This window comes from Thermobia domestica, chromosome 16 (genome assembly GCF_964235325.1).
Source record: "Thermobia domestica chromosome 16, izTheDome1.hap1.1, whole genome shotgun sequence".
Taxonomy (NCBI): Eukaryota; Metazoa; Arthropoda; class Insecta; order Zygentoma; family Lepismatidae; genus Thermobia; species Thermobia domestica.
The window spans coordinates 83,592,794-83,613,987 of record NC_137469.1 but is presented as its reverse complement, the minus strand read 5'-3'; the positions used below and the strand labels follow the sequence as shown (position 1 = coordinate 83,613,987).

Genomic DNA, 21,194 nt, shown 5'->3' with positions numbered 1-21,194 from the left:
GTTTGATGGTTCACCAGGTCTAGATACGCTTGTGAGGAATAATACATCGCAGAACCGAGAATAATTCCTGTCCGTTGTGAAGAGGTTATTGAAACGTCTTGCGGGGAATAGGACTGTTCGTGTCCGTATCTGAGTGTGTCCGTAAAAGGGACGGTTTTGTTCCTATATTTTTGCTGGGACAAAAAAATGTGTCCGTATTATAGAGGTGTCCGTTAAGGGAGGTTTCACTGTACTTATATTGTTGCAATAAAGAGCTGCAACAAAATTCCGGAAACTTTCTGACTACCTTGGTATATAGTTTCACATAGAAACGCAAAATAATTTTGATTGGAAACTAAGCAGTTTCATTAAAGAACTATTGAAACACAAAACACATACTACAATTCCCAATGGGAGGTCAGGCGGCTCGGGTTCCACGTTAACCCACACGTCCTCATCTCATGTAACCTCGGTGCTGAAGGAGACGCTACACTCAAATCCAACCAACCAAGAATATTATACAACTCATTGTTATCTTTTAACTGTAGTTTAATGTTGCATCTCTTACCAGTTTTTATTTATTTATTTATTTATTTATTTATTTTTATAGCTTTCAAAAATACTTGCAGGACATTACAAGCTCTTTGAACTCTGGTTTTAATAGTTAAGAGTTGCTTTTGTTTCTCATATCAGTATATTATCATCGATTGAAACTACGACAAGATCGAAACAATGTTGACAAATGCAAAAACCAAATTATTCTTTATTATAAGGTTGGGGTGCGGGCTAGATAGCAGGGAAAAACTCAACCTGTGATATTTTATTTAAAGATGAATTTACGTCCCTGGGCTGCGTTGTTAGGTATGTGAAAAATCACTTCATGTAATTAAAAAAATCCTAGAAAAAACATTTTTAACATGTCCAGGATTGTAATTTCTTTTATTTATTAAAAAAAAAAAAAACCCAAGAAATAGTTTTACGAGGAAAATCAAAACGTATAACTTAACAGAAAACTTATGGGAAGAATGTAAGATTTGACAGCCCTATTTAAGCTGCAGGTTATGTTTTCCGTAACCCCGTTGTTGAATAAAGCCGTTAAGATCAGATGAACTTTTTCTATCCATATGTAAGCTAAATAAATAAAGCATATATATTTTAAAAAGTGATGTAAACCAAGACAACCAGATTTAAACAAAAACACTTGAAAAAAAGTAAAACATGGTTCTTATCAACCCTGTTCTCAGCACTTAACCCGATTTCTATAAGAGTAAAAGTTGCATAATAAATAAGGAGTATCCATTGCAGCGGATGTTCAAAAATGAAAATAATTTTAACTAATTATTTGTGTATAATTTAGAACAATATTTGTAGTGGTCAATATGACATCACATTAACTTGATGCAGATCAAATTCAGGGCAGTCATGACAAACATACCAGTATATGTAATATTGTTTATTTGCAGACGTCGTCTCCCAATACTTCACTACGCGAAACAAATTGCCTCGTGCAAAAATCTAGGGCTTTTAGTTTAACATCCCATGATTTTGCACCGAGGTTAAGGGAGATGGTGATAATTATAATTAATGAAGTGGTAGGATGAAGAAAATTGAACGGAAACCAGTGAATTCCTGGAAAACTTAGGAACAGTGTGTTTATCCATCACATTGCCCACTTAGCGCAAGCTGGGATCGAACTATGAACTCCATTCCAGAGGTGAGCACCCTGCCATTGATCTAGCGGGCCTCCTGTTCAAAAAATTAATTTCAAACGGTGGAGGCGTTATTCTTTGCTGAACTGTAACACTTCTCCCCTTAGAGTACGTATTTCACTTTAAAATAATGGTAAAATAAACAAATCGACTCAACTACCGATATTCTAAAAATTTCTTTTAAACGGTTCAACTGTTCAACGAAACTGTCTTCCTCCCCTTTCCCCCTTTAAGGACGGGATTTACGAAAGCATGTATATATGTGTATGGGTATGTGGACGTGTGTGATTTTGATAAGGAGTGTGTATAGATATATAATATAGTTTCATCTGTATATTTTGAGCGGCATGAGATACTCTATCTTTCAAACTCCTCCTCTTCTGATAAGATATACATTTTAATGAAAATAGCATTATAAAAACTTTGCTAGAACCAGGTGCATATTATATTCAAAAGTTCATTCCAAACGGTTTCGTCTTTTTCTCGTGATAATGAGACAGACAACGTCGATTTGAATGTAGAGGAAAAAGAAATAATAGAAATTGCCCCATTCCGCTTAGGTGCGAAAGTTTCAAGAACGTTGGGATAAGATCCAATTATTTTTTAACAGATTTATAGACAAAGTTCTATTCCCCAACTCGAGGGGCTCCCCTGATACCTTATTTTTGGTATATATTTTGAGTCCCTTCTTCCCATTTGTACACATCTTACATCAAAATTACACGATAAATCCCAGTTCAAGGTACGTACTAAATTTCACAAAATTAAATCCCCACGTTAAGCGGGTTTGCAACTCACTCCAACCTCAATCATTTCACGAATTCAACCTGTTTTACGTATGTTATTAGGACATAATATCGATTGTGATTTATTCTAAAAACACTTTTATACATTGCAAGAGCTGTAACGTCCAAATATTTACTGAGAACTCATAGTCGTATCGGAATAAACAAAAGCGAGTATGGAACAGTAAACTGATTTCACAAGAGGCTAAAGAAGATGTGCAAAGGCATACAAAACGGTCGAGTGGTTTGGGTCGATACACTATCAATCACATGTTTGTGTGTTCAAACCCGGTAGTAAGTTGTTTCTTTTTTTAAGTGTCTTCCTATTTTCATCCGGAGGCTGAAAATATTTCTTTGAGTAACTCATTGAAAACTTCTTTTGTTTCAAATTCGATTAGAACGGAACATTATATGAATTGCGAATCTTAAATCCATAGCTAAAAAAATGAAGTATACTCACTACTCTATTACCCTCTGATTTGTAACGAAAAACTATTTATAAACAGTGGTGACTTCAGAAAATTATCCTCGGGGGGAATTTCAATATGCGGAAATTTCTTACCTCGAAAGGGGTCTCAAATTCTCCGTCAAATCACGTCCTGAAAGTATCATTGCTTAAAAGCTTTTCGTAGCAAATATAATATTACACTTGTTTCTCGTTTTACATTTAGAATTGGTAAAATCATAACTTACAGAGGATTATGATAAAAGCATAAAAATTACAATACCAATCATGTATAAATTATCCTGTAAGTTACCAACTTTGGGTCAGATTAAAACTCAGATATTTGTTTTCGGATTGCACTTAGAAGTAAGTCCTCTCTATATAATCCTGATTGGAAAGCCATGTATAACTCTAATTAATTAATCAATATTTATACAAATATTTTTTTATTTTACTATTTTTACTATTCAATATTATATACACTTCATTTCCAAAATCAAAATCTCGAAAATGTATATTGTACGAGTGCAGATTCGGAAATAAATGATTATTTATCATATATATTGGTCTCTATTCGAAATTCTATTTAATCGAATCCGACAAGAACACAGACAGAAACATTGAGAACAGGTGGGAAAAAAAGAGAAGAAGGTGCTGCACCCGGCGGAGACTCGAACTTAGTTCGAATAGTGCTTTATAAGCCGAACGCCTTAGACCACTCGGCTATGGTAACAACTAGTGATTGTAGCAAAGGCTTCGAGTAGTAGTTCCTATTACAGAATAACGTTTTCTATTGCCTAAAATTTAAACCTAATTTACTTCGATATAATATATCTATTAATTTGTTTCATGAACACGTTTTCGTTATTTTGATGAATGATGTATGTTGTTGATATAGATTTTATTACACGTTCTTTCGTAAATATTATAGAAAGTATCAGTGTTATTTATGATCTTTCATGGAAATTGACTGGCGCATGCGCAGTACACAGACAGTTCAATTGGAAGGCGAGGAAGGAGATGCTAACACACTGTTAGAATGTTTCATCGCTGTGAAGTATAAAGAACAGCTAAAATGAATTTTAGTCTTGTCATTGCGTAAATAATCACCAGGTTAATGTTTGTCCAAGTTCTCACTGATCAACTGGACTCATGAAAAATAATTAATATTGTCATTACTGCACAATATGAAGAATAAAGAACGTAAATTACACCACATTGTTCTCGAATTCGAACCTAGCTAAGGAAGGGACAATAAACAAAATGTGATTTATTCATTCGAATTGAGATAATTCAATGAAACTAGAAATTACACAATCAAAAGGAAAAAAAAAAATCGTTAAAAAGGCAATAATACTTTTATCCGAGATGTAAAATAAAGTTATTAATTAACTGAAATGAAAGTAATATTGGGCATGATATAGAGTAAGAAAAAAAAAGTAAATGTATTCTTAGAAACGTTCAAAGTAAATTCACAAATACTTTTTGAAGATATATTACTCTTCCTTAACGTTTTAACGAACTAATAAGTAAACAAGCAAAGGAAAAGAATGAAGAACGAAAGTATTGCTCTTGAAAAAATATAATAAATAAATGAAACTTAAATAAATGTTTACACAAAAAATAACACACTAGTTCTTCGTGTAATCACCTCCAGAGTCAATAACTTCTTGAAGTCTGGAGGGGATACTAGATACAAGTCTCGAGCAATACGACGGTGTGTCACGAAAATGTTGCCACAGTTCCATAACATGATTTGAAGAAACGTTTGGTCTCTGTCTTCACGTCTCTCTTCCCATTCTTGCACCATGTAGGCCCAGAGATGTTCAATTGGGTTCAAATCTGGGGATAGAGGGGGCCACTCAATACAAATTAACTCTGGATGTTCACTTAGCCACTCTCGTGTTTGCCGGGAAGTGTGAACAGCACTGTTGTTATGCATAAATATATATTCTTCCTGTTCGGGGAAGTTTCTTTCTAAGGACGGTAACAACGTATTTTCGAGGATATTAATGTAAACACTGCTGTTCATTCTCTCAGGCACCGCAACCAAATCTCCAGGACCAGCAGCCGTCATGTATCCCCAAAAGTGTGCTGATATTCGTCCTGAACAAGAAGTTCTGATAATATTTTGTTCAGCATACCTGGTTCCGCGCGATCTATACAATATAACTCTGCCTTGTTGGTTAGACTTGAAAACCTTCTCGTCGGTCCAGATGACTAAGTCCCAATATGACTGAGGTTGGGTTATGTTATTCTGTGCCCATTCCATTCGTCTGGCCTTGTGAGTTTGTCAGGAGAGTCTTCCTAGCGGGTCTTGAACAGTGTAGACCAGCCCCAATAATCTTCTTCTTATTGTTTCGTGAGAACAATTATATTCTCTGGCTTTGTCCAAGAGGATTGACGTGTGGCGTAGAGGTCTGTTCATTACTTCTGTAACTAAAGCTTGATCTTGAGCTGCAGTTGTCACTTTTGGCCTTCCACTTCTTGACCGAGACCTGAACCATTCACCACCTTCTTCATGTCGCTGAACCCATTTCTTGACCGTTTTCTTGTCACATCCCAGATCTCTAGCAATCTGAGGCACAGTTTGTCCTATTTTTGCTCGGCCTATGATTTCTCCTCTCAGAGCAACAGACAGTTCTCCACAACCTTTAGAGCGAGGCATTTTCAGAACCTGTTAGAAATTTGCGTTCTGGCGTGTATGACAAATGTCGGTAAAGTGCATCTTTCTGTTTCTACTGCGTATGCACCAGTCAGTTTTCATGAAAGATCATAAATAATCCTGACAATTGTTGTAATATTTATGAACGAATACGTAATAGAACCTATATTAACATCATTCGTCAAAGTAAAGAATACCGTAAACATAAAACAATTTCAACAGACTATTACATCAGGCCAAAATAGGCTTAAACTTCAGAGAATACAAAATAAATTTCATACTGTAACAAAAGATTGAACACGAAACACGATTACTATATTTTCAACTTGTGACATTAGCCGAGTGGACTAAGGCATTCGGCTAGAGATTCTGAGGCACCATTCAAGAGTAGTTCGAATCCCACGACAGTACAATTTGGTTTTACCTCTTCTTGACGTTTCTGTTTGTGATCCTGCCGGATTCTATTAATTATAATTTCGTAATACGCTAAAATATACGTAATATTTGAAATTCTTAACATCCCATTTTTTACATTTTTCAAGCTCAGTTGAGAAGAGGGAAAATGAAAGTACAAACATTTACAATAATTACTTAGCATTTACTGTCATTGTAATTGTAGATATTTTATTTATGAAAATGTATAATGAACTAAAAATATATTTAGTAGGTCACATGTCTCCATTTTTCGATTCTAACTTGAAAGTTACAGTTTAGGCGGTGACATATCAAAGACCCAGGGGGTTGTAACCCCTCCCATGGAAACTTTTATATTCTATTGAAATAAAAAGTGTTCCAGTTTATAATCTTGGAAAAGCAACAATCATTGTGTGTGGAGGACGATTTATTTATACTACGATTTATCACTTCCAAATGTGTCGAAGATGTGACTGTATATTGTGCATAATTATTCAAGAAATATAACACAACGAAGGGAATTCGTAAACCCTTCACGCCACCCCAGGAGGAGGAAGTGCGTCCCGCCGTCCCTCGGTTGGGAACTACTGCTTGTGAGGGAAACATTCTAACAGTGTGTTAGCGTTTCCTTTCTCGCCTTCCAATTGAACTGTCTGTGTACTGCGCATGCGCCAGTCAATTTCCATGAAAGATCATAAATAACCCTGATACTTTCTATAATATTTACGAAAGAACGTGTAATAGAATCTATATCAACAACATACATCATTCATCAAAGTAACGAAAACGTGTTCATGAAACAAATTAATAGATATATTATATCAAAGTAAATTAGGTTTAAATTTTAGGCAATAGAAAACGTTATTCTGTAATAAGAACTACTACTCGAAGCCTTTGCTACAATCACTAGTTGTTACCATAGCCGAGTGGTCTAAGGCGTTCGGCTTATAAAGCACTATTTGAAGTAAGTTCGAGTCTCCGCCGGGTACAGCACCTTTTCCTCTCTTTTTTTCACCTGTTCTCAATGTTTCTGTCTGTGTTCTTGTCGGATTCGATTAAATAGAATTTCGAATAGAGATCAATATGTATGATAAATAATCATTTATTTCCGAATCTGCACTCGTACAATATACATTTTCGAGATTTTGATTTTGGAAATGAAGTGTATATAATATTGAATAGTAAAAATAGTAAAATAAAAAAATATTTGTATAAATATTGATTAATTAGAGTTATACATGGCTTTCCAATCAGGATTATATAGAGAGGACTTACTTGTAAGTGCAATCCGAAAACAAATATCTGAGTTTTAATCTGACCCAAAGTTGGTAACTTACAGGATAATTTATACATGATTGGTATTGTAATTTTTATGCTTTTATCATAATCCTCTGTAAGTTATGATTTTACCAATTCTAAATGTAAAACGAGAAACAAGTGTAATATTATATTTGCTACGAAAAGCTTTTAAGCAATGATACTTTCAGGACGTGATTTGACGGAGAATTTGAGACCCCTTTCGAGGTAAGAAATTTCCGCATATTGAAATTCCCCCCGAGGATAATTTTCTGAAGTCACCACTGTTTATAAATAGTTTTTCGTTACAAATCAGAGGATAATGGAGTAGTGAGTATACTTTTTTTTTTTTTTTTTTTTTTTTTTAAGCAATGGATTTAAAATTCGCAATTCATATAATGTTCTTTTCTAATCGAATTTGAAACAAAAGAAGTTTTCAATGACTTACTCAAAGAAATATTTTCAGCCTCCGGATGAAAATAGGAAGACACTTAGAAAAGGAACAACTTACTACCGGGTTTGAACACACAAACATGTGATTGATAGTGTATCGACCCAAACCACTCGACCGTTTTGTATGCCTTTGCGCATCTTCTTTTGCCTCTTGTGAAAGCAGTTTACTGTTCCATACTCGCTTTTGTTTATTCCGATACGACTATGAGTTCTCAGTAAATATTTGGACGTTACAGCTCTTGCAATGTATAAAAGTGTTTTTAGAATAAATCACAATCGATATTATGTCCTAATAACATACGTAAAACAGGTTGAATTCGTGAAATGATTGAGGTTGGAGTGAGCGTAAATGTTTTCATAGTTAGGAGCCTGGATATGCAAACCCGCTTAACGTGGGGATTTAATTTTGTGAAATTTGGTACAATGTTCCAAAATTCATTTCAAATGGTTCAGCTGTTTTCCCGTGATGCGATCACAAACAAGATCGCGTTCAATTTGTATTCATAAGGATTGAATTTTACGTGTTTAAATATCTATTGCATTGTAATTGCACAGCTATTCTTGTACAGAAATTAGTGACATTATTAGCAATATGCTGGTTAAACGTAAGTGTGCCACTTCGCTCACATGTGTCGATGTCTGCTTCCCAGACGTACGAGAATCCTTGTACAGAATGTAGCCCTCCTCGCTGATGTAGTGACTAGTGTGTGCGCCTGTGGTACATGGCCTCCCGGGCTCAATTTTCGGTAGGACAGCATTGAAACTGGAATGCATAGCGGTGGTTCGGTTTACACCTTTAACTTGTAGTTCTACATTTCATATAGCCTCGTTGCTGTAAAGGAATGCTAAACTTCAATTAAATGTTATACTTCAGTAAGATATTGTGCTAATCTGAGACCCAAAGTTGAAAGAGAATAACTTTGAAGTTCGTACTATAGTTAGCAGTCACTCGATCTGGTGAACTTCTAGCTCCGGAAGCGTAAAGTAAAAGTACAGAGCAAAGATGGTGTGTGTGATACAGTTGTCTACTTGTGAGCAAAATAGTGTAGTTCTTGTTTTGTGGGGAAAAAGACAAAACCCGTGTGAAATTCAAATGAAATGATGTGCGTGTAAGGGGAAGAATATGTGGACCGTAACATCTCCAGGTGGTATAAATTCTTTGAAGAGGGCTCAGTGAACCTTGCGGATTTGCTACGTGCCGGCGTCAAAGCGAACAGAATGCCATGGCCATTGAACAGGCAATTCGTAATGACCGGTGAATCAATCTTCGAACATTGTCGAATATGTTCAAATTTCGTACGGTACATTGTATTAGGTGATACATGACAAACTGAAATTTCGTAAAAATCGCTTGTGCGCAGATGACTATACTTCCAAAAGACGGATTTCTGTGATAAGTATATTTTGAAACTTGTACCACGATGGAAGAAATGTGTTGAAAGACTTTGCACCGATGTTGAAAAATAGCTTTAATGTGAGCCCTCTACGTTATATATTCTTGCTGTTATGTATTAGACTTTCCTTTTACGTAAATGTTTGTGCGTTACTTATTGATTCGGCATCATATTACATGTGCCCTTCCTGTTTTATTAGTTCAGTATATTTCGCATTTCACTTATAATTTTTTTTTTTTTTCCTGACAGGTGCTTCAATAGCCATAGCGCTACACCGGAGAGGACAATAGACAACCGAAACAAAATGGCCGCCGGATCACAGGTTCGAAGTTTAACTGCTAATCAGTGGAAGGTTTTAGTCCAGTTGAAAGACTTTCTACTAAAAGCAGCTTCTGACCGACGCGTTCTGATAGCTTTAAGCAGAGAATGGGATCGAGTTCTCCGGCAGCTGCCAACGGTGAAGACGGAGTCCAAAGTGGAGACCACAGCACAGCCACCACCAACGTCATCGTCGTCGCCAGTGGCTGAGATACAAAGAAAAGACATTCGGCTGCCGGCAGAGGTGAATCTTCAGGAACTTGAGGTGAAAGACACTGGTAGTTACTGGTTGCCACAGTACCTGACGGACTTCAAATTCTTTTCTGCGAAACAGAACGGGGAAGAAACGGATGAAAATAACGGGAAATCGAGAAAGGAAACCATTTCAAAGGTTAGTATTGCACTCCTACAGTTTGCATTAGTTTAAACGTGTGGCCGAACAGCGGGACAAGCGCCAACATGAGCAAAGCTAGGATTTTCAGTGTAACATTGAAATTTAATTTTTCTATGGTGGTCTTCTAATCTAAAATCGTTAGATAATGCCTGGTGCTCTATTTAGTTGAACGAGCGTGAGCTGAAGCTTTATAAAATTACCCCTTCTGCATATTCTTTTCGGTAGTGCTTGTCCCGTTGCCCAGCCGCACGCATCAATTCCAATTTATTTCATTAGTAAGTACAGTAAAGCCTGATGTACCAAATTCTCTTGTTCAAAATACATATTGGTGCAATCAGATCGGTGTTCTTACATTTGAACTGTCTTAAGTATATGCTGATGGATGCTATAGGATGCATATTAGTGAATTACACTTAACTCATCTCTGAATCTCGTAAATATTTACTGTTACTCCGTCTGAATGATTTAGGTCCACGTTGGGTTCTTTTATAACACTTGTTTTGGTTGTAAACCTAAATATATTTCATTGCTGAAATTGTTGCCCTATAAAAATTATAGAAGCACAGAATCATCTCAGCACAATACCTTATAAATTATTTGAATTGCACTACAAACTGCAATAGGAATACGTAACTAAATATGCAAATACTAATGTTTTAATTTTAATTAGATCTTTAGGATGGTAAATTAGCTATTTAAAGCAAATTATTTTATATGTTAAAATAAACATTTAAGTCGAAGATCAACAAAGCTTCTATTTAATAATAATAATATTTGTCACAGAAATGCTGTAATAAAAGGACAACTACGTATTTTTCTTTTAACATTGAGATAGAAGAATGTGGAGAAAAAGTTCAAGGACTATTTCTTAAATGAAATAGTGGGAGAATTACAAGTAATGTACAAGTTATTGTTTTCAGATGATTTCTGAGTCTCTATAATATTTACACGGCAGTAACTTCAGCAATGAAATAAATTCAAATTTACAACTGTAACAAGTGTTGAAAGAGGGCCTAGCATGGATTGTAATTATTCACATGAATTAACTGGAAATCTGTACAAGGTACAGAGGTAAGTTATTTATAATGTCTTCTAAGCAATTTATTAAGAATTTATACAATATTGATCGAAAAGTTGGGCAACCCAAATTTTAGTACATTGTAAAACTGTAGTTGGTAAAGTGTCAAAACATTTCCAAACTACAAAACCTACAACTCAGAAGGTGTAACTCCTGCATCGAATCACTTCTAATATTGAAATGAATGTATTTGAAGCTAATTATCTATGGACTATAAACCTGCTATTAAATATTAAAAAAAGAAACCTTGAGAAGGACTGGGATATGATCTTATCAATTATAATAATAAAAGAAAATTAGCCTATGCAAAAAAATGAAAAAGAAGAAAAGGTTGAATTTAAACATTAATATGCAATAGTGTTCAATTTGCCAACATTGTGCAACCGTACCCAGAAAAAAAATGGCGCGTATACTGCAACTTACATTTTTCCGCAATAACTTCGTTTTCGTTATATATATATATATATATATATATATATATATATATATATATATATATATATATTTTTTTTTTTTTGAGTGTTCATGGGAGAAAGAAGTTAGTAACTAATATTTCTTTAAAATTATATGAAAAAAAAGTGGGAAATAAAGATAATATAAGCGAAAAAGAGAAATCAGTAGCAACTTTCGGCTCTACCAACATTGGATGAACACAGAAAGACAACAAAGGTATTTAGAATCAAGGTAGACGTGAAGTTTGAAACTGAGATTTCACAATATTTCTGTTTTCACTTTAGTGCACATAGTACTGCAAAGTCCTTAAATGCTAAGTCAGGATTTTACATCCATATCTCGTTAGAAAACCCTAATCGGCAATGCGAATTTGAGATTATAGCATGAAAACGTAAACTGTATCACCTAGCTGTGTGGCCGACTGGGATGCGAGGCGAGTTAATAAATTACATGTCTTACACAGAGCTCCTTTGTGGCTAAGCGGTCAGCGTACGTGTCTTTGGCGTGGGAGACCCGGATTCGATTCCCGGCGGGAGGTCATGTGGTTCGGATTCCACGTTAATCAGTAGGTCCACGTCTCATATAGCCTCGCTGCTGAACGGGACGTTAAACTTAAAATCAACTCAACATTAGCACACATTACATGGGTAACAATTTTATGATAGCCTATAGAAAAAGTGCAGCACTCATTAATTAGTACGTAGTATGTTTTCAATAAATTCCGTGCTTGATCGTGCCGTCTGCGAATGTTATGAAATATGAAATGGTTTTAATATTACGATGATCAAGTATACTAATATGTATGGTCAAAAGTTGCGCTTCCAGAAGCCTTAAGTTTACACGCGATAAAATAGCATTTGTGCATTACGCACCTTTTTCAACTACTTTTAATAGGTGTTCTTGCTATTTATCTTAAGACAAAACCGTCCTCGAAAGGTTTACTCTATTAGATACTGTATTTCTGACGAGGCTTCCAATATCAGATATGTGGTTTCATTTAACGTAGAATTGCATACGCCAAAATAGTTGAAAACTTTCTCATTCTTTTAACTTGAGTTGATTTTGAGTTTAACGTCCCTTTCAGCAGCGAGGCTATATGAGACGTGGACCTACTGATTAACGTGGAATCCGAACCACATGAGCTCCACCGGAAATCGAATCCGGGTCTCCCACACCTTAGCTTTACTTGAATTTGGATCCAAACGCTTTCTAGCGGATTTAAGAGAGTGCACTTGGGATCTCGAAGTTTTGCAATGAATGCATTTTTTAGTAGTTACATCTTTTCAAAAGTAAAATTAATATAATTAATACGTTTTTTTTTTTTTTAAATTTAAAATTTCCATGAGTTATACATAGTGAGTGCTGAACACAGTTTTCATTTTATATCTGGCAAAAGTAACTTTCAAGGTCCCCTTTTTTATGCCTTTAGACCCAGCCATATTGGCAAATTACGATTTTTATCAACAAAGAGAAACTATTCTACTAACTCTGGTTATCAATTTCCTGCTGAGTATTAATTGCTGTAAAGACTAACATAAAATATTATGTAATAATAATAATAATAATAATAATAATAATAATAATAAGTCTTCTCTCTCCAGCATGGGCGGCGATTAGGGGGGCAGTTGCCCTCCCCCTCCACTTGTCTGAAATGACCTATTAATGTATATAGTTCCATTTTGAAATGTAAATTTTTTTGTATGTATTTAGAAAAAAATGTTCCATAGTCTCTATAATATTTGCCGTTGCGTGAGTACGTATTGGTTGTCTTCCCGTGGAGTTAAGAAAGCTAGAGGAATTGCGTTTTAATTGTCACGAATGTGGTCCAAAAATTAATCTATTGGAGCGCAACATTTCGAGCATACTTTCATTTCTTCCTACAAGGGCTCAATGTAAGTCCAATATGAATTAATCAGCCGCTTTAAAACTAATTGAGATAACATTATGAAAAAAAAAAAAAAAAAAAAAAAAAAAAAAAAGCTTTCAGAAGTTATTCTTTAATTGCACAAAATTGACAGTTCGTAAAATGCCTTTTCTTCTTTCTAATAGTAAGGAATATTTTGATTTGATTTGGAATATTTTGAGTTTAACATCCCCTTCAACAGCGAGGCTATAAGACACGTAGATCTACTGATTAACGTGGAATGCGATGGGCTCCCCCCGCGAATCGAACCTGTGTCTCCCACGCCAAAGGCGTGTACGCTAACAGCTTAGCCACAAACGAGCTCAGTAAGAAATATTAATTAAAAGGAGAGTAACAAAAAACCGCTTCAACCTTTTCCATTGTTTTGCAGTGGTGTGTTTAGGGGTGTACGAGAACGAACATGTTTCGAAATTTCTTTAAATGTCGTAGCATACGCTTGTAGTATTTACTTTCAATTTCTAAGAGTAATACATTTAATAGCATGTGTGGAACTAAAAATTAAGTTGTTCATTAATCCCCAGTTTCAATATAACTTCTTCAAAACAAGCCTCATTATTTATTACTATGATTAATATTATCCTTTGTATTTATTTGTTTTGCAATTTGTTATTAAATAATGTGATCACACAATCTTCCAGACAATTTTAAGATATTCATGAGCAAAGAATCAAATCTTACATCTTCGTTTAAGAATATAAAGGGCTAGTACCTACTTGCGTTGCTTTTATCAATTTACTTAATAAAATTTGAAATACGATATACGGTATTTTAACTGAAAAAGATAGTATCCTATTAGTTATACAACCTTTCTTAAAACAAAACGTTAGAAGCAACCAGGGAAACTAACATTGATATACAAATATTCAGATCATGTCTTGCCCCCCCCCCCTTTTAACGTCCAATCGCCGCCACTGCTCTCCAGTATTCTTACTGACCAGAAAACGTCAATTTTATCTTTGTGCACCTTCCCGCTTGCTACACTATCAATTGACTACCTTTCAAGATGGCGTCTACTTAGACAGTTCGTAGCTGCTTTCTATTCTCCTGCAGCTAAACCAGGCTAATGAGGTGGATGCTGGAGTAATTCCAGTGCTATGTCTTTACACAACTTCCTTCGCTGTCCATCCCAGGTATTGTTCACAAGTGTTCGGGCGTTCATTACAGGAATAGTCTCCTAGATGTGTTCTGCCAGTTTTAAACTATGAACCCAAAGAAACACGTGCTTTTGAATTCTGAGACTAGTAGAACGCTACCTGTTGATTGATTTCAGATGATGTAACATACTCCTTTTATGGAAAGAACATGACTCCTGAGTATTAACCGCATTCTCCACATTTTTAAAATCAAGTCAGAAAACACATCTGTGTTTGCAGAAAAGCTAAAACGTATTGGCTGATGTTCACAATATCATTCGAAAAACATATCACGACTTGTTTGTACGCTAATGTAATAATTATCAGTCCTGCATTATTAAGCGACAAAATAATTTTCAGAATTTATAACATATTTAGAAGCTTACAAACTTTTATGTGCTGAAAATATCCATCATGCCAACCAATTCATCTGCGGACACATTTTGTAACACTGGATTGATCTTTCATAATACAGCTGTTTCCAGGTATTGTAAGGATTTGGTTATTAAGCGTATGGAACACCAAAATAATGTTCGTTTCATGTGTTTCGTAGCCAGCGTTTCAAGTACTCTCGCAGACACCTGCCTTCATGGCTTTGGCTTAGAATTTCTTCAGGAATCGAACCCGAGTCTCCCACGCCAACGGTGCGTGCGCTAACTGCTTAACCACGAAGTAGCTCTATCGTTTTCCATTAATGGGATTAAGGAGGTAGAGCTATGAATCATTATTGTTACAAACATGCATCCTATGTGTAGTATTACTATGTATGTCTTGATAATAAATTTTATTATCACTGGTTTGTTGCAGGCTAGTATTAACGCCAGAACGAAACATGTGATTCATGCTGTACAGTCTGCGTATAATGAAAAATCTAAATTAAACCGACTTGAAGATTTCATTGAGCACCTGCTTCAGTATCCTCAGACTCAAAATCTAGCCGTAAAGGTAAGTGATTTATAAAAATGACATAACACACGAATGTAAACATCTTGCACAGAGGTTCATCCCAAATTGAATGTTTTTACACAAAGGTTTCTAAATGTTTTTGAATTTATCGTCATTAGAACAAAACATGCAGTGTTAGACAGGAGATGGGACAGCATAATTATAAAGAAAGAAAAAATAAATAAAGAAAAACATCAATTAGTCACTTTTGTTACCGTACAACAAGCTCCTTCACTGACTTTCATTTGTTCCTTGATTGAAAAAACAATTCTTCTGGAATAAAAAGATGGAGTATGTTTAGTGCTACAAATCATTTGTGGAAATATATACACAAAAGTTTGGTATATCTTAAGATACTTATGACATTTACACCTACTGTAAACTCACGCCATTTATTAGTTGTTTGAATTATGGTAATAAAAGAACAAATACAGTAAAGTACAGTACTATAAATAAAAACAAGTACGGTAGTTTGTGGTACATTAATTTTTATTTCCACAACTTTTTTTTTTCCTTTTCTTTCGTATACAAAATCACTACAACATTGTTGGTATATTTTAACGTTCGATATAATCTATTACACAATTTAAAAAAAAATCAACCTGAATTACCACAGTTTAATCTACGATTGTAAGGCGACCTCATAGTTTTTGAATGACAAATTAAAAAAAAAAATATTATAGTCGGGTGGTCGGATTTAAGTGCATAGGAGGAGGATATTATCTATCTACTTTTAATAACGGAGTTTGAGAAGTAAGAAGTACTCCGAAACAGTATGCAGTAAGTTACTGGCTGCTTAAAATAAGGAGTACTGTTCCTTTTAGATAGTTAAAATTCATCCCATGTATATTCAATTGGATTGTGCAAGACTAATGAAGACATACATGTCATTTATAAACATAAACATTCCACGGCGCCGACTTTTCAAAATTTATGTGAGTGTATATCAATGGCGGGACGTATTACGTGGTTTCAGGAAGTCTCCATATTTCATTATTTTTAGTTAAAATCTTCTATAAACACTGTCACAAAGGGCTGTGCTGTGATAAAGTAAAATATACCGGTACTATAAGGATAAATTGGGGCTGCCCTAGCTCAGTCGGTAACATGGCTGACAAACGGAAGAGAAACGGGTTCAAACTCGGGTCCAAATTAAAAAGCTTGTGGGTGCTGGAGCCCGGAACACCCACGTAGCCGGCGCGCATGTAAACATTTTAAAGTATTTTTTTCGACTGAGAAACGTCTTGCATTTAAATTAGAAGAGCATAAGGACTCAAATACGAGAATGAACATCTAGTTTGTATTCGTATATTTGTCAAAAAAATAAATAAATAAAAAAAAATCCCTACACTTGTTGAATAGTCTAGGATTTTTTTTTTTTCTATACTGCCGTAAAAGACATGATGGGCCATTTTTGTTTGTATATTGTAATATTTTATTTGCTATTTGTTTTATAAAACCTGTATGAATGATAAGTAGAAGGCGCGTTTGGTTCTCGATTCAGGCCTAGGACTGGGAAGATCGTATTATTTGTATTATTATCATTGTCTTTCTGTGATCTTAGGTTTTGCAACAAGGAAATCCAGATTGTTTTTGTTACATATTATAAAGTTCAGTATCTAAAAAATCCAGCGTACGAATATGTACGAAAGGATGTGCGATGTATAACAGCAGAAATTATGATAGGTTGACTTGGAGTTTACCATCTCATTCAGCATCGAGTCTATATGTGACCTGGGCCTACAGCTTAACGTGAGATCCGAACCCGGACCGAAGTTGCGAACGCGAAACATATAGCCACGATGAAGTTCGCACAAATTATGGTAGGACACGAGGGAAACGTACCTTTGAAGTCTTTGATCTTAGACCTTGGAAAAATGATACCCATGTCCTTGTTGAATTTGAACGATAGCATAACCGATATGAAATCGGCGCGTTATTTTATAGTTCAGAATTGGGTAAAATAAAATCAGGATTGACACAGTGTCAGTCATTTTAATTAAAAAGGGCCATGGCCATACTGTGTGATATATATAATTAGAATCATGGGCTTTCAAATTGGATGTAATAAAAGGAAATTCCTAGACTTCCATCAGCAGTGGTAAGACAAAGTTAAACAGAATCAAATCTAAGTTTTCTAAGAACTGTTCAATATCTATCAGGCAGCACAATTAATAAAGCAATTTCGGCTGAGCAGCTAATCAAAAGGAAGAATCTAACAGTTCAAGCATACGAAAAAAGATAAGTTTCAAGACTTTAGAAACCAGCAACCATACTAAAACTGGATGCGGATATTATATGTAAAGTAAAAAAAAAAAAAAAAAAAAACGAATTCTGACTAAAGCATATACTATTGAATAAATAATATCGTTACAGTTTTGGCAAAATATCTTATGAATTATCTGATGAAGGCAGAGATACTTTGCCGAAACTGTAACGACATTATTTATTAAATAGTATATGCTTTGGTTAGAATTCGTTTTTTTAACTTTATACAAGAAGTTCCGAAGCTAAAATAAATGTTGTTCATATTATACAGGTATTCAAATTTCTGTGAAAGTCGTTAACTATAAATAAAGCAAGTTGCAATATATCGCAACCGCAGTTTTTCTATGTGAAGAAACTACTCGTCTGGCAGGCTATGCTCCAGTTTTTGTGTTTCGCAAGAGACACGCCACTAAAGTGTGCCATGAAAGTGCATAAAGGCATGGCTGCTGTCTTGATCTTGCACCGACTCATTATATCAAATATATTATGTTGTTTCTTGTAGGAGAAACAATTTCCATTTGTACTAGAAAATAACAGTTCTTATAATGTTCCATAGGTGCATGGGATAGAAAAGTTCTGGGTAGTATGTATATCGAACATATTCTAAGCGTAAATATTTACATGTGTGTGAAAGAACATATATAATGAAGTGGCGAGGGAGTTCAGGAAACCCATTATGGTCAGCAGTGACATAGTTCCGAAAAATACCTGCTTATAAGTGGATTCAGGGCGCCAGAATCAAGTAATTATTTATCTACAAGAGTGAACTGCTTATATACTATTTTATGCTGTATTTTCCAATAAAAGTTACGAATCAAAATGGCATGAAGGGATATATATAATATGACACAAGATTTACTTTATAAAGTTCAGCTAACACTCACAGATTATTTATTCAGGAAGATTAACACAAATGGGCTTCAACGTGTATTTCTTCAAGTTGGCTGTATATCGTTCATTGTATACGCATGTCAAAGAATAACTAAATATCAACTTAAATCAATTCACACCTACAATTTTGTACTCCATTTTAAGCTAACTGATCGCATAAACAGTACCGTCCTATAATATCCTACAGTGTTGTTAAACAGTTACCATATGTAATTATAATATAGTGATTCAAGTGCAGTTGATAGAGATGGTCAGATAATCATTGGAGTAATTGCGAATTTCATATTTATATTATATTCTCTGTTAGGCAGCAATTTTCATTCAATAAATGTCAGACAACATTGAATACATAATCTTACTTGAAATTCCCATTTTTAGTCATATTTGCAAGATGGTATTGGTACTAGTATAAGTTAAACTGCAGTTAAAATGTAAATTTGAAAAAAAAAAAGTATTAACTCTCAGTTAAATGCCTTTGTAGTATACTGTTATCTAAAATACCTGACAAATGTTCGTCTTATTGAAAATATCGTATTTAAATACTGATAATTCAAAGGTAAAATTTGAAGGAAATTTGTCCTGTAATAAATTTTGAGAAAGTATTCTTTTTTTAAAAGCAAATAATACATTTTATGATTAGTAGCTGATATTTACCTTTTTTGTAGGAAGGTGCTATTCAGATTTTTCTTCGTCTTCGCAACGAAATGCAGGACAATCCAGAATTCCAGGGAGTCTTAAGAGAAGCTTTAGTTCTGTTAGGTTATGTAGATCCTGTTCCTGGGAGAGGAATCCGAATACTGTCGATAGATGGAGGTGGTACAAGGTTAGTTACCTTTACAGTTTTCAGATTAATGTGTGGAATAAATAATTTGACATATGCAATCTCGGACTGGGGGTATAGGGGCCCCGGCAGGAGCCTTACTTGGAGGGCTCCATCTTCCCTTCCCATGAGGCATGTAGAAGCCTCAAAAAGTATACTAAGTTTTTTTTTTTTTTTTTTTTTTTTAATTCTGCTTATTGTAATGACACTATTTTCAATAGGGTTTTATAAAATGCTAACTGAAACATTATCAATATAACTTGAAATTAGAGTTAATACTCACAGCTGGAGTATTATGAATAGCTATAACACAAAGATGAAGTGGTTGCTTTGCGAATGTTATTTCAGTGGACGCACAAAAGCCTTCAATTATATGTTAAAACATTTTAAGATTTTATCTTATGTTTCGTAATGTATAAGTGTACTAAATTTTATTTATAGTCTATATGTCTCTACGAAACCAAAAGCTGTTATAAACATACAGGCATATAGTTTATCATAAGTATTAAAGTACAGTATATAAGACATATTACTGAATCATATTATGGCACTGCTGGTAGACTTAAAGAAAACACAAGAAGCCAACCACTCTCTAAGTTAACAGCGCAACAACCTCTCCAGTTTTACGGAGATTCACAGAGCTCTTCTAACTCGTTTTCTACATCGATAATATTAGACATATCATATTCCATACTGATTAACATAAACATTTCCAATATCTCTTGAGACAGGAGAGTGCGCAATTTTGTTTTAAATAATTTCAGTTTTGAGAATACTCGTTCACAGCACACTTGGCTACATGGTAATGTTAAAGCAAGCGATATAGAGTTCATTTAATGAGCTCGTCTGTTGTATAAAGTCAAAAAGAATAACTGCTGTACAGGACAAGCATATGCCACAAGCTCTATCAGTTTTCACACTTTCTTGCCTTTCCTTTTCTTCGGAGTCTTCATCATTGAAGTCTCCTTCGATGCATCTCTGTTTGGTAATTCGTCCATTATTTTTTAAGGTTACGACGCCAAGAGATAAAGCTTGGTACTTGTTTGCGAATTGTAAAAGTTCTTCGATAGTTGAGCCTTATCGAGGTTTAACTTTGTTGTGAGTGCTGCAAATGCGTTCTCTGGGAGCCGTTCTTTTATTTCGTTGAAGCATTTAGGACCTAGCAACCGCAAATCCTTAAGTAATTCAGAGGGAGGTTCAAATCTTTCTTCCACACTGTTTACTGCTAAATTCAAAATTTCATCATAATCTTCCACTTTAAAGAATTCTTAATCTCTCATCAGATGACTTTTCACCATTCTTTTCTTCTTCGATACCCGATGAACAGGAAAATCTTCAATCTCAATGTCAGTATAATATTCCTTTAATTGCAGATTTGTTGCTTTGCAAAAGTATTTTGCTTTGTCATATACTTTTGCAAATTCTTCACCCTGGTGTTGAAGTTTCTCGCGCAGCCGTTCACGTAATTTTGCTACTAAATCCCAAGCAATAGTGTAATTTGAGCTTGCGAACTGTAAATATTTTGAGGCTGGGGGGTTGTTAACGTAAATAGATCATACACAGCACACATCACAATGGTTTGGAATTCGTACCCTATATGCAACAAGGTCTGGGCTTGAAACTTCGTTTTTCCATCGAACTGTCTGCTGGTTGTAACGTCGTTCAGGAACAGTAGAAGAGTCAGAAATCGGTTGCGTTAGAAGATTGTTCCATCTTGGTCTTTCCCTTGATAAATGTGGGTAACAGTGTGACTTTTCATAAAGCTGTCAGTTTCATTAACGCGTGGTAATGGTACCCCAGGGGAGACCTTTGTTTTCTTATGATGTTGCA

General features: G+C 34.9%; 1 protein-coding gene across 3 annotated transcripts in view; it reads left to right on the top strand.

Annotated features, from left to right (window-relative positions):
- LOC145673205 (calcium-independent phospholipase A2-gamma-like) overlaps positions 1-21,194 on the top strand; it is a 92,071-nt gene that overhangs the window by 20,760 nt on the left and 50,117 nt on the right. For all 3 annotated transcript variants that reach the window (XM_081742681.1, XM_081742684.1, XM_081742682.1), the window contains exons 2-4: positions 9,390-9,849; positions 15,248-15,385; positions 19,210-19,367. In XM_081742681.1, coding sequence (XP_081598807.1) covers positions 9,390-9,849; positions 15,248-15,385; positions 19,210-19,367 — 756 coding nt within the window. The remainder of the gene's footprint in view (positions 1-9,389; positions 9,850-15,247; positions 15,386-19,209; positions 19,368-21,194) is intronic.